Here is a 13,776-nt window from a genome sequence, read left to right as displayed (position 1 = left end):
ATGATTTTGAAAATTTTAATTATCTAAAATCAAGATGAGAATTTCTTGAATTAAATAAAACTTACTAAAAAAAAATTTTATTAGTTTCAGAATTTTTCAACTCAAATCAAGACGATTACGTTCTTTACAATTATTTTGTTGATTCGAGTCAATTTTTTTTTTCTGTATATTTCTGTAAAATTTTTAACTACACGGAAAAAAGTAAACTGTAAAATTCACTCGGATTCCGGTTAATTTTTATAGTTTCAAACAGTAAAGCAGACATCGGAGTGGAAAAAATATGAATATTACAGAATTTAATGTAGAAAGTGTAAAAGCCACAATTTGTAATTTAATATCGAAAATAAGTGATTGGTAGCTGTCACTGTAGTAAATGACGAGAAGGAAGGAGAAGGTCTCACACTTGGAGAATTTTACATTTTGAAGAGTAAAAATTCTACTCTCAAAATATATATTTTACCAGTCTAAGCAAGTTAATAATTATAGTTTCATTTTTAGCGTTACGTTTAAAATTTACTATTTTATTCTATAAATATTAACGTTGCTTGTATTAGAAATTTACTAACTATGTTTTATGCTTTTTACATATCATACGATCATTTTTTAGGTACGAAATGATAAATATCAAAATCAAAATTCTTAATTATTATACTTTAACATTCTAGACATTTACATAGCGAATGTTACTGTTTGAAATAGTATTTTTTTCCATCTAAAGAATAAATTGTAGCATTTAAATGATGAATATTACATAGTGATTATTAAAATCACGATTTTACTATTTAAAATGGTAATTTTTAGCAGTTGATCATTACTTATTGTAAAACAACTATTATTAATTATAGTTTACTTTTTTCCGTGTAACTATAGTGTAACATATGCCGTATTTATTATTATGTAATTAATATTATTATTTATTGTTAATTGTAAGATGTAAAAAAAAAAATAATATGTATGTATGTTGTATAAAGCTTTTAAAGATTGAATGAACTACTCTTTATTTTTTTTTAAGAAAGAAAATATTTTTTTTTTTACTCTATTATATTACATTAAGGGGCACAAATAGTATGAAAATTTCAAAATCGATTTTTTTCAAATTTCGAAAGGTTATACCTTTAAAAATAACATACTAAAATTTTTAACCGATATCTCAAATAGATTTTGAGTTACAGCGATTCAAAGAGTAACCGCTTGGCAGTTAGAATAGAATCATTTTATTTTTAAATACGTTTTTCTCGAAACAGCATTTTTCGAATTTGCTGCAGTGATTAATCGAAGACAAGTGCTGTATACAGTTCTCCATACAATTATCCTCCAGTTTTTTGATCTGATCAAAAATCGAATTTTGGCTGATCAATTCCAAAAACTAATCAGCTCTTAACATTGAAAAACCACGTCGATCGCCACCAAGCCGGTCAAAATCGGTTGATTTGTTCGTAAATTATCGTTGACGAAAAAAATCGACAAAAAGTGTTTTTTTCGGATTACACCGAAATTTCGGTCTAATCAATTTGTGTTTGAAAGTATATCATAAAATTTGAAAAACTGCGTCGAATGCCGCTAACCACGTAAAAATCGGTTAATTCATTCAAAAGTTATTGCGGTTTGAAAATTAAAAAAATAGTGATTTATTAAACTCCTATCAAACTTTTGAGCTCGGAGAGCTCAAAACTATACGAAAATTAGATTTTTGAGCTCGAAGAGCTCAAAAACGTAATGTGCAATTTCGAGCGCTTAATTACGAAAGTAGCGGGAAGTTGCAGGAATGGCCTTCAGGGTCAACCGTTTTCCTAATCTTTTTGTTAATGTTTTGTTGAATTTAAGTTGTCGATTATTAATTTTTTAACTTCTTGTTGAATAGAATCTACTAAAAAGTCAACATTTTTTTTTGTGACGCTTGGGATATTTCTAAATATTTTCAATACTTTTAAGTTCCTCCTCTTATGGAAAATTAACGCTGTCAGTTGTTTTGAATTATTATTTCTGACCACGGTTATGCACTAGCTTTAAGTCTTGCTTGTCTGAATATTGATGCAACAATTAATATATATCCAGATATTCTGTGACTTATTATGATTGATTGCGGGGGTTGCGGGGGATTGGTCACAGAGAGTTGCGGGGGTAAGTATTAATAATGAAAATTTTTAATTTCCAAGCTATAGCTCCTATAGACCTCAAATTTAATAGAAATCGTCTACATGTGATACAAAAATGATCTAAGAACGGATTTTACATCGAATCACCTCCAATAAAGATCGCGGGGGTGAGTGTTAACAATAAAAAATCTTAATTTTTAAAATATAGCTTCAGAAAGCTGAAAATTTGGTAAGGATTTTTTATTTGTTATATAGAGATCATCTCAATTCGGATTTCGATAAATTCTACATCCGATTCGATGGAATGTAGAACCTGTGCAAGTCAAAATAATACTCCAATCGAATTTCAAGTCTAGATGTAAAACTACAATTCTATAAAGTGCCCAGCGGAGCGGGCAAGCAACAGCTAGTATTTCATATATTTACCTGTAAAATGAGGTTTCACGAATTTTTGACTATAAAAATCGAAAAATTTAGTTATGGATGAAATAATTAAAAAAAAAAATTAATGTATGCGATGAATTTATGAATTTATTCTTTTTTAAAGATTTAAAAAGTTTTATATTGCTGTTTTTCTTTTTATTTTGAAATTTAATTTTAATTTTGAAAAATTTTAATTATTTTAAAACTTAATATTATATTGCACGAACATTCGCATCTTATTAATTAGATTAAACTTATTACTACATATATATTTCTGTCAATCTAAATTTTTTTCTAAAACTATGCAATAGTTTAATTGCTTATATAAAAGAAAAATATCATTCAATAACATTATTTTATAAAATTCTATTCTTTTAACAATAATTCTTAATTAATTATCGATTGGATAGAAGATATGAATTGGTAATTAATTTTAATTTATTTCATTGCAATGTTATGTAAAAGCAAGTTTATCAAAAATATGTTATTTAGCAATCTTTTTTTTAGTTACGTTATTATTTAATCGTTGTAATAGGGGATCATAGAATTTTATGACATGTGTCTTTTATGACTTTTCCTCAAAGAGCCTCAAGTACCTAAGATTTCTCGGAACTCGGCTACTATGTCCCTTTGTACTTGATAATAAATTATATTTATTTGAAACAAAAATATACTCTATGTAATGAATATTCTACAACATAAAACTTAAATTATCTCATTTGGAAAGTTTTCACTGTTTAAATTACAAATTAAAAATAATCTAAATTATATTTAAATTCATAACACTGAAGTTGACAAATATTAAAAATTTTTTTGGAATTTTATAGCAATTAAGTTATTAAAAAACAATTTCATTAAAAAATTTCACATGTAAAAATTAATAAAAATTATAAGTGAAAAGTTTTTAGAAGCATTTTTTTATTGTAATTAATTTTTTTTTTAATTTTTAAAATTGACAGCTGACCGCTAATTTCAGTATTATTTAAATTCGCGCTTCACGGGCAGGTAGTGTCACCTGCTGGATGCATCCAGAAGCATCATAAAGCCGACTTGAATTAATGAACGTGATTATACATACTTGATCTACTCACTCTCACGGCAGTTATATCTATGTGTGAAATATTTCATGTGAGTAGAAGAGAGAAAGAAATACAACTTATAACCAAGTTGTACATACTGTATGGATTTAGACGACTACAGACGAAACCACAATTGAAAGAATAAGTGTTTATGTTTAGAAGCACATGGCATTACACAATTCAACAATCAGTTGTCTTTACATAATTTTAAAACTCAATAATTAAATATGATGGTTCGACTAAATAATAAAATACATACATAAGACATATGAAAAATAGTTGTGTCAAAATAATAAATAATCAACTCAAGACAAAATACTTTCGCTCTATAAATCTCAACCGTAAATTCAATTCAGTTGATGATAGTAATCTCTTTAAAAAAAAAGTTAGTCTTTTTGTAATCCAAAATAAAACGAAAACAATGTCATCCAATTCTAAAAAAAAATTAACCAAAAAACGAAATTTAGAAAATCTTGATTACAATCGTAAGTACATTGTCAGCTTGTAATACTGAAATTAGCAGTCAGCTGTTAATTTAAAAAATTTTTTTAATAAATCAATTACAATAAAAAAATGCTACTAAAAATTTTCACTTGTAATTTTTATTAATTTCTCACGTGAAACTTTTTAATTAATTTTTTTTTTAATAATTTAATTACTACGAAATTCTAAAAAAAATTTTAATGTCTGTCAACTTCTGTGTTATTGTCAGCTTATCGGAATTTTTTTATTATAATTATAAAATAAAATATTTTTATAGTTCAGCATACGAGTAAATTAAAAACTATAAAATCAAATGAAAGCAAACTTCAAAAAAAAAAACCTCGCAGTAACTCAAACTTAGAAGAAGCTCTGAAAGATTGTAAACAACTTGAAGATCCACCAACAACAGACTCGGAGAAATTACTATCTTCCAACCGATTGACATATGATTTTTACAATACTCCGTGTGAGCAATTGGCACAACAATTATTAGGTAACTTTTTGTACTCATTTATTGTCATGATTATAATTGGAATGCAATAGTTAATAAAAAATTTTCTTTTTAAACATTTAAGGGAAAATACTGGTGCGTAAGTTAGAGAATAGAAAAATTTTAAAAGGAAGAATTGTTGAAACAGAAAGTTATCTTGGAGGAATTGATAAAGCTTCGCAAACTTATCAAAATAAAGTGACACCTCGAAATGTACCTATGTATATGCCTCCAGGAACAATTTATGTTTATTTAACTTATGGAATGTATCACTGTTTCAATATATCAAGTCAAGGTGAGGTTTTTTAATATGATACTGAAATCAGCAGACATCTGCCTATTTTCCGGTTTTATCTAATAAATGAATCAGTACTACGGGATATTGAAGTAAAGTTACATTTATAAATTTATTTTATTTTTCCAAATTGAATTTTTATTTTAACTTATTGATAATTTATTTATTTTCCTTTATTTAAACCCAACAGCCCATAGGGCCAATGACAGGGTTACTCAATTAATACATGGTTACTCTCTTAAATCGAAATAGTGACTGTCGCTTATGAAATAGTGACTATTCAATATTTAGTAGTGAAAAGTATACCACTATTTGAATTAGTGATCTATTCTGCATTGCAAAAATAGTGAATAGTCACTATAGTCACGATTTCGATTTAAGAGAGTATAGGTAGAGACAGAGTATAAAAATATGAGTATATGATGATTCAATATAAATCAAATTTTATATACTTAAAATAAAGTAGAAGTACCGTTTGTGGCCAGTGTACCTTTTTTAGCCACTTCATTTTCAAATTACTGTATAAATATTTCTATAAGCGCAAGACTTTATAAATTTAATTTATATCAATGTACTAATACAGAAATTCTATTAAAATTCTACTTGAATAGTTAAATTTTTTACAAATTCAATAAAATATCAAGTGGCCAAAAATGGTCCTAAGATAGCCAAAACCGGTACTTCTAACCTATCATAAACTAATAAAGCTAATTAACAATAAAAAAAAAAAAGAGCTATAAAGTAAAACGAAAAATAAAAGCATATACATTTTGAAGCTATATGAAGTGTAACAATTTGTTTATTAAGAAAAATCATTTATTTGAAGTTGTCAGATATCGGTTGACTTCAGTATGACTTTTCAACTATATATGTATATATATTTTCTAAAAATATGCACTTTTATATAATTCACCTATTATTTTTCTCAGTTTGATTTGATTTTTAGTAGATTTCATAGAAATCTAACTATTGCATTGGTCCTCATAACGGAACTTTTGATAACTTTCGCTATATTTCGACTCAGCTCGTCAAGCGGATTCAAAAAATGCATATGGTTCAAAAGTTTATATGTATGTTATATATGTACAATCGTGGTCATTAATTTAAGTATGTTTTTAAGTTTACTGGAAAATAGCTATTTGCAAGCTCTAACGTTTAGAAACTATAAATTTGGAAATCAGTTGATAAATTAATTTGTAAAATTAGTCGCAAATAAAAAATGATATTAATGAAATTATCAAAATGGAAATTTTACCAAATATAAATTCAGTCATTACAAAATAGCAAAAAAAAAAAATCTGTGGCTACGTTAATTGAGACCAATTCTTACTGCAGAAACTTATAAAATTAACCGATTGTAAACTTTATGAATTGTAAAATTAGCCGTTTCTAAATCTCTCGTAATTTTTGAACGGATTGACAGATCAAAAAACGATTTTAGGCATCTAAAAAGACTTCTATAAAGCTGAAAGCTTATTAAATAAACTTAAATTTGCATACCTCATTATCAGTTTAGGCCAAAAATTACCTACTTTCTCAGATAGATTTAAGGAAATTTTACTTTTGCATCGTTTTGATGTTTTTTTTTATTTATTTTTTTTTTTTCTATTCATTATGAAATCTACTTCCATTTCGGCTGCCAAATGGCCTTTTTTTGCTTGACTTAGATTAGTTTTTTTTTTTACTTACAATTAAGTATTGTCTTCTTTCAAATAACTTAAAATTACTTAAAAGCAAATATTTATTTGTAGGTGAAGGTGCTGCGGTTCTTTTAAGAGGAATCGAACCACTAGAGGGCATTGAAGAAATGATGAGTTATCGTTTATCGAACTTAAAATCAAAAAATAAAAAAATATTGAAAATACACGAGTTATGCAATGGACCATCAAAATTATGTTTGTCATTTAAAATTAATAGAGACTGTTGTAAATATTCATTGTGTTCTTGGAAAAATATGTGGATTGAAAATGACAATAACTCACCAGAAGAAAAAACGGAAATAATTCAATGTCCAAGAATTGGAATCGACAGTGCTGGGCCAGAATGGGCAATGAAACCCTTACGTTTTTATATTTATAATAATACCTCGGTGAGTAAGCGCAATAAAAAAGCTGAAGATAACTTTATGAATCAAAAATGAAAAATTTCACTGTTTAAATTATAAATTTATTTTATTATGAATATTTGTCTACTTACAGCAATGTAAATTTATTAATTTGCATTAAAAAAAAACATTTTATATTATTTATAATAGTTTAAGCCCATTCAGCCATTACTCTCTCGTAATTCTCTTCTTCAATGAAAGGTTTATCAATCGATCTGTAATTGATAAATTTATAGGTAATTTTCTTTTTATAATTTATAAGTTCCCGTGTAAAAAAGTTGTAGAATTTCGCAGGTGATCCGCTGAGTATCATGTGGAAGTCATATTTTGACACAATTATGAATTCCGGACGAATTCTTGATGATTATACGAACATAATATACAAATATAGTTCTACCCGTCCAAAAATTTCCGATTCAAAATGAATTTAAGATTTTGACACAAATATGAATTAGTTTTGAGATCAATTCACATTTGAAATTGATTTGTAGATAGAAATTAGCATGCTTGTAGAACTTTTGATTCTGGTTTAGAATTTTAATAAAGACTTAAAAATATTTTATACATAAAATTTCTCCTAAATATTTTTAAGTTATAGTTATAAAATTTACAAAAATTTGTTTCTGTGATTATAACGACAACTGCGTTGTTGTAATGAGAGCAGTAGCTTTTGTGAAATAGTAAGACCAGGTCAATCAATCCGTTCTGAGTTTTCGTATTGTGAAATAAAAAATTTAATGAATTTCTGTGTCGATTCGTCCGAATCATCAACAATAGCAGAAATTAATAATTTAATTGCTGTATGTTTTGTCATAAGAAATGATACTAAGAACAAACCTGAAACATTTGTTGTAATAAGACCTATAAATACGTCTGGAATTGAATGATGTCCTCAGAAAATTTTGCATACAATCTATCACTAGAACTATGTTTCTATACTATCTTTGTATATTCATCAAGAATGCATCCGAAATTCATATTTGTGTCAAAATATGACTTCCACACTATATTCAGCGGATCACCTGCGGAATTCCGCAACTTTTTTACACGGGTTATGGTGGATTAAAAGTAAATATAATATGACATACTCAATCATAAAGTCTCCACAATATAAACATTCCGAAGCGACGAGATCATCGAGATCAGCTTTTATCTGATCTTTTGTCGATAATGATACGGATCCGACTGATGTAGTATCTTCAGGTTTCTTTGACAACATCGTCAATTGACGTTGGAGATCTGTCAATTTCATTTGTTGCTCAGTCGTTAATAGTGGTGTCAGTACGGAAATCAAACAATCATTATGAAATCTATGACCGCATGGAAAAACGTAAAAAGGTCGTAATAATAACTGAACTTGACATGAATTACATGTATCTCTCATGTGTATAAAAGTACATCTGAAATAGAAATAAAAAGTTGCATACTTTTTTTTTGTAAATTTCTAGTTCTGCATCATAAACTAATGTACTTTTTAAGTAAGTAGATTAATTCTATAAGATTAAAAAAAGCAACAAAATACCTAGTTCGAAATGCTTGGATATCTTTTCTAATTATTTCAGCAGATTTAGTCGCTTCTTGCATTTCCTCTTTAAGATCTTGAATATGTTGGTTGTATTCCTATAAGAAAATATTAATTTGAGTTCCAAATTAGAATTAATTGAATCATAATTATTCTGTGATTAAAAACGAACAATAATTTCTGACGAGAAAAAGTGCATTAATAACTATGTTTAAATAATTAATTGAAATTCTTACTTGTAGAGAATTACAAATTGCATCTTTAAAATGATCAATTGTTACAAAATCAGAGAAAAATGGTAAAATATCTTCAATTCTAACTAAATCACACTGTTGTAGAAATTCCATCGCTTGTTGGATATCATTTCGTTCTCGTACAACATGTTCCGCTAAAAATAAAATGAAAATATAACTTTTCATTTTGAAAAATGTATACATAAAATTATCTTTAATAATTTACCTATTTTTAACCATAATTGTTTCTTTAATTCATTATCATGATGAGATGGCATTGCAGCAACTTGCTTAGCTAAATCAACGTTAATAGTCAATGCCAAATCAACAGCTGTAGTCCATAAACCAAGAAGAGCTGACAGTTGCACGCAAGCTTCTGTCAAACCAGCTTCCTGGCAAAGACGTAGTGCATAGTGGACATCATAGTGTACCATAGTTATATCTTGGCCTATCATTAACGAATTATTCAAGTAAATATTTATATCAATTCGATTATTTTAATTTTATAGTAAAAATGTTTACCTTGTGATCCAATATAACGCATCACTTCATCCTGTTTATATCTAGCATATAATGACAACAGGAAATTGTGAACTGCTTGATCTGGACAACTTTGCTTATATACACAAAACTCCAAGTATTTAATAACTTCTTTCGCCTGAAATGAAAATATTATTTCACTATGTCATACTATTTATTTATTATCAATATAACTAAGCCTTACATGTCTTTCGTCGCTGTCACACGATACCAATGCAGGTAAAATTTTTGATGGCTGTAATTGCACACCTTGAGAAATAAGGGCTGCGATTGTTGGTTTAGGTAACTCTTGTACTAATATTCCAGAAAATTGATAAAAAAGATTTTTATTCCCTTGACTTTTAAGAACTTCAAGAGCTTCTAAATAATTATTTTTATAAATATGTTGACGAATCACTTCTTCGTAATTCCGGTGCATTATGGTTAAACGAATCAAATTATCTTTATCACCGTGACTAGCCATTAACTTATAAATAGTACTAAAATTTTTTTTAATACAATCTTCAACGGTAGGTGTGCATAAAAAACTATCAAATTGTTTTTGTAATTCTATTAAATTTGAATTATGGTTGTGAGATATTAAATTACTCCTTAATTTTCCCATTTGACACATAAATAGTTCAACTAGCCATACAACAATCATTGTTATTTGGGTTTTATCTTGGGGTCTTAAACCTTCCAATTTCTAAAATATCAATTAAATTAAATAAATTTTTTATCTAAAAAATATTAATCTCATACCTTCTTTAAAAATGTTTTCAATGCCTCAATTTGTGATTCTTGTAAAAATTTCAATGATATTGCTTCAAATGAGGAATGAGTATCAGCATAAATCATTGCACTTTTTTCAAATCTAAAAAAAATATCATTAACATAGTTTATATTTATATTCATTTAAATGTTAAAATTTATAGAGAATATGTACATACTCTTTATTTTTAAATAACATTTCAGCTTCTTTGACGAGTACTTGATCAACATGAGCTGGATTATCTTTACAATACTGCTTTGCGAGACCGAATTCACTTTTGTCCATATAAATCTGCCATACATTTCTTTCTTCTTTAGTAACTTTATATTTAAATAAAGCACGTTCAGTATAGGCCCAAATAGAACCAGTTATGGGATCTTTTGTAATATTGACTAGTTTCCCAAATGCCTAAATATAAAATATACGTATACATTTATATTTATGCATATATAAAAATATACTAATAAATACTTACGTCATTATAAATATCTTCAAATATAAGTTCTTGATTTAATAAGGAAATACCTTTGACATGATCGCTATAGAGCAGCAGAGCATGAAATTTAGTTAAAACGAAGTTAATCGGTGCAACGGACGTTCGTGAAACTGTACTTCCACTTAAGCTAGTTTCAGGACAACATATCATTTCTTGATTTACTAAAACATTATCTGGATCATTTTTAGGATCTATCTGCATAGAGAATTGATTCATCAAAATATATTATTCACAAAATAAGTCATTTTCAATTTGAGACAAGTTTATTTAATTATACTTCTGCATATAAAATTCCGGTTTCTGTAAGCCAACCAAATGATGATGGTATGCCTTTTGATCCTGGATAATAAAACTGCATACGTGAATAAGACAATGAGTTTTCTAGCTGATTGAAACGTTCTGTAAAGAAAATACATTTATAATTTTGTTTCAACAAAATAATCAATAAAAAAAACATGGAAAATTTATTAGTACCTTTAATATTAAGATATTTACTAAATATTTGTTGAAGAAGTGGTTTTTCTTGAGGATTTGATATTGTACCCATATACTGATAAATTCTAATAAGAGTTGTCACTATTATAATATATTTATCAGAATACGGTACTTTATGAAATGCTAGACCAGTAATAGGGGGTTTACTTTCTTCACCAATGTCGAACACCTATCAATTATAATTTTATGCTTATATATTAATAAGATAATAATAATAATAAATATGATTACACATAATAGTTATACTACGATAAATGTTTACTCTACAAGGGAAAAATTTAACTCACCAATCCATCTACTTCCTTACTGGCATAAAGAGGCAAATAATTAGGAAGCTTGGGGAGTAAAAAATATTAAGTAATAACGATAAAATTCTAGTACATATATTCATATAATACAACAAATTTTTTTTTTCTATGAAAACGTTCTACGAACGATGTGAATTATCCTCGAAATTTTTAGATTATAAGGATACTATTAACAATAATATAAATTAAAAATTTTAGTACAAAAAAAAGTAACTATAAATTAAAATCTATTAATGAAGTCATTTAATTCAAATAATTATTTTACTTTTATATATAAATCAAAGTAATTTAATAGAATTAATTATCAACATCAATCTCTACGATAATGTTACGCAGAGAACTTATAAAACAGATGATATAATAATGATTCTACTCATAAAAATAAATTTAATTATTAGTAATAGAATGACTAGTTTGCAGGAGATTAATTTTGAAAATTAAATTTCAATAAACAAAGAGCGTTAAGAAAATTTACCTGTTTCCAGTATTGTTCCAAGCTGGTATTGAATATTTTATCCCCATCTAAACCGATTTCAGTTTCAAAAATTAAACCTTTCGATGTACCCAATAAAATAGGACCAGATGTTGTAGAAGATGTATTAGCAAAATTCCACGCTACTGCTGTTATTTCATGACCTCGAAATTTTCCAGCCTTTTTGGAACAATGATTAAATTTAAAATTAATTCGATGAATAAAATAATAATGCACGTATTGAATAAATTTTATAATTAAATTGTTGATTATAATAAAAAGAAAATGGAATTCTATTACACTGAAAAAAAAATTCTTGACTGGAGTGTAAATTTTCTTGACTCAAGCAAATATTAAGGAAGATTGAAAATTTCTTGAATGAGGTTAAAATTTCTTGAGCCAAGCAAATTTCTTCTTGCTCCAAAATAACTTTTGTCTTCCTTAAAATTTTCTTTGCGCAAGAAGTTTGTTTTTTCTGTGTAGTCTTAAGTATTACTAATAATGTCTAATTAGCTTTAAAAAAAAAACCAAAAAAAAAAACTGAGGTGTATTGAAAATAATTTCCATGAATGAATATCTGCAATTAAAAAATATTATCAATTTATATATACCTGCTTTAACTTAGTCGAAGTTCTGTGTAAATAAAATAAATCTGCTGGAGGACTATCACCATTTTTAGGAACAATAGTGATAAGCAAATGATTACCCAATGGATCTAGATATAATCCAGATAATTTCATATTTGTAACATATTTTGATATATCAATTTCTTCTTTTTTATCCGGAGATTTGACATCTATTCTCAATATAATATTGTTAGCCATAGCAATCATGATAAAATTACTACTAACCGCTAAATACAAAATATTATCAGGTGGTCTAAAGTTAACCCTTTGTCTCGTAAAAATGGGTTCTTCATCTTGTAATTTCATTTGGATAAACCCAGCAGTACTCTGGAATTAAATTTATCATTATAAATATTTATCTTAAAAATAAACAAAATTTAATAAAAATAAAACCTACAATATCGGGTTTCATAAGATCTGATCCAGACGGCTTGGATCTTTGGGATGCTCTTTCATATTGATCAAACATCGAAGTCATTGTTATATTTTATTTGGTAATTATTAAGGTAAATAATAATTATTCTTTCATAGGTGTACTTGTTGATAATAACCTCACTATAAGCATAACAAATGATGTTGATTTTTACATACTGTCTTGGTTTCAATTAACAAATTAAGTATTTCATATAAACTATTATTTTCATTTTTTTAAGTAATGAAAAATTTTTTATTCATTTATAAATCATACCATTTTCTAGATTTTTCACTGTATACAATCATTAAATTTGACAGTACTCCAATTGGAGATAAAACTGACAGCTACAATCGGGGACATTAATGTAATGTTTTGGAAATGGAATTTATAAGTCGTATCCACGCTATATACTTTCATAGTTCAGGGGGAGAAAATGTGTTGGCCAGAGTGAGAGCATGAAGGTGCGTGAATATAGGCAAGGTAAAAATAAATGTATTTAGAATGGTCAATAGTATAATGCCGAATGTAAACAAGTATTTGGTAGGTTCGTAAATAAAAATAATAAATTAATTTTTAATTAAGCATTAAATTTGAGTAGGAGTGCTGTGTTGAATAAAAAAATATAAAATAAGAATTAAGATGTTTAATTAATAAAATAATCTGGATCTAATGTAATTGAAAAGTAACAGTAAAATTGAAAAATAGCTTCTATTTGTTAAGTGGATTATTGAAATTATTTTAATTGTTAGGTGCCGGTTAATTTCGGTTTTATACTTTTAAAAAATATAAAACAACTTTTAAATAAACCGGTGATGTTAGCCGAGTGGTCTAAGGCGCAAGGCCTATAAAGCACTCGGGACTGGCTCACCGGCCAAGCGTGGGTTCGAATCCCAAGCTGGTCTTAGAAACCATCTTGGTTGATATTCGACCCTCGCCGCGTAGATTTAA

The 13,776-nt window shown here is 27.0% G+C and overlaps 2 protein-coding genes across 3 annotated transcripts; one reads left to right on the top strand and one right to left on the bottom strand.

The window, feature by feature from the left end:
- Positions 1–3,704: 3,704 nt before the first annotated feature.
- LOC141530263 (putative 3-methyladenine DNA glycosylase) lies at positions 3,705–10,346 on the top strand. 2 transcript variants are annotated; one of them, XM_074247310.1, is made up of 5 exons: positions 3,705–4,083; positions 4,359–4,574; positions 4,657–4,866; positions 6,618–6,955; positions 10,220–10,346. In XM_074247310.1, the coding sequence occupies exons 1-5, from the start codon at positions 3,867–3,869 to the stop codon at positions 10,226–10,228; spliced, it is 990 nt and encodes a 329-aa protein (XP_074103411.1). In that variant the 5' UTR covers positions 3,705–3,866; the 3' UTR covers positions 10,229–10,346. The 2 variants fall into 2 exon arrangements, with proteins under 2 accessions (XP_074103411.1, XP_074103404.1); XM_074247303.1 differs by lacking the exon at positions 10,220–10,346 and having other exon boundaries at positions 3,706–4,083; positions 6,618–7,110.
- Positions 7,019–13,240, bottom strand: Dor (vacuolar protein sorting-associated protein 18 dor). Its single transcript, XM_074247289.1, has 16 exons — positions 13,102–13,240; positions 12,811–12,968; positions 12,399–12,740; positions 11,791–11,967; positions 10,987–11,176; positions 10,790–10,911; positions 10,492–10,707; positions 10,195–10,424; positions 10,007–10,118; positions 9,450–9,950; positions 9,248–9,383; positions 8,952–9,173; positions 8,729–8,880; positions 8,493–8,590; positions 8,059–8,370; positions 7,019–7,185 (listed from the first exon to the last, which is right to left on the bottom strand). The coding sequence occupies exons 2-16, from the start codon at positions 12,889–12,891 to the stop codon at positions 7,122–7,124; spliced, it is 2,955 nt and encodes a 984-aa protein (XP_074103390.1). The 5' UTR covers positions 12,892–12,968; positions 13,102–13,240; the 3' UTR covers positions 7,019–7,121.
- Between the last annotated feature and the right edge of the window lie 536 nt (positions 13,241–13,776).

This window comes from Cotesia typhae, unplaced genomic scaffold (genome assembly GCF_013202065.1).
Source record: "Cotesia typhae breed Kobodo isofemale line unplaced genomic scaffold, CoteBio_Ctyphae contig_119, whole genome shotgun sequence".
NCBI classification, from domain to species: Eukaryota; Metazoa; Arthropoda; class Insecta; order Hymenoptera; family Braconidae; genus Cotesia; species Cotesia typhae.
Note: the sequence above shows the minus strand (reverse complement) of the source record. Positions and strands in the feature narration are given on the sequence as shown.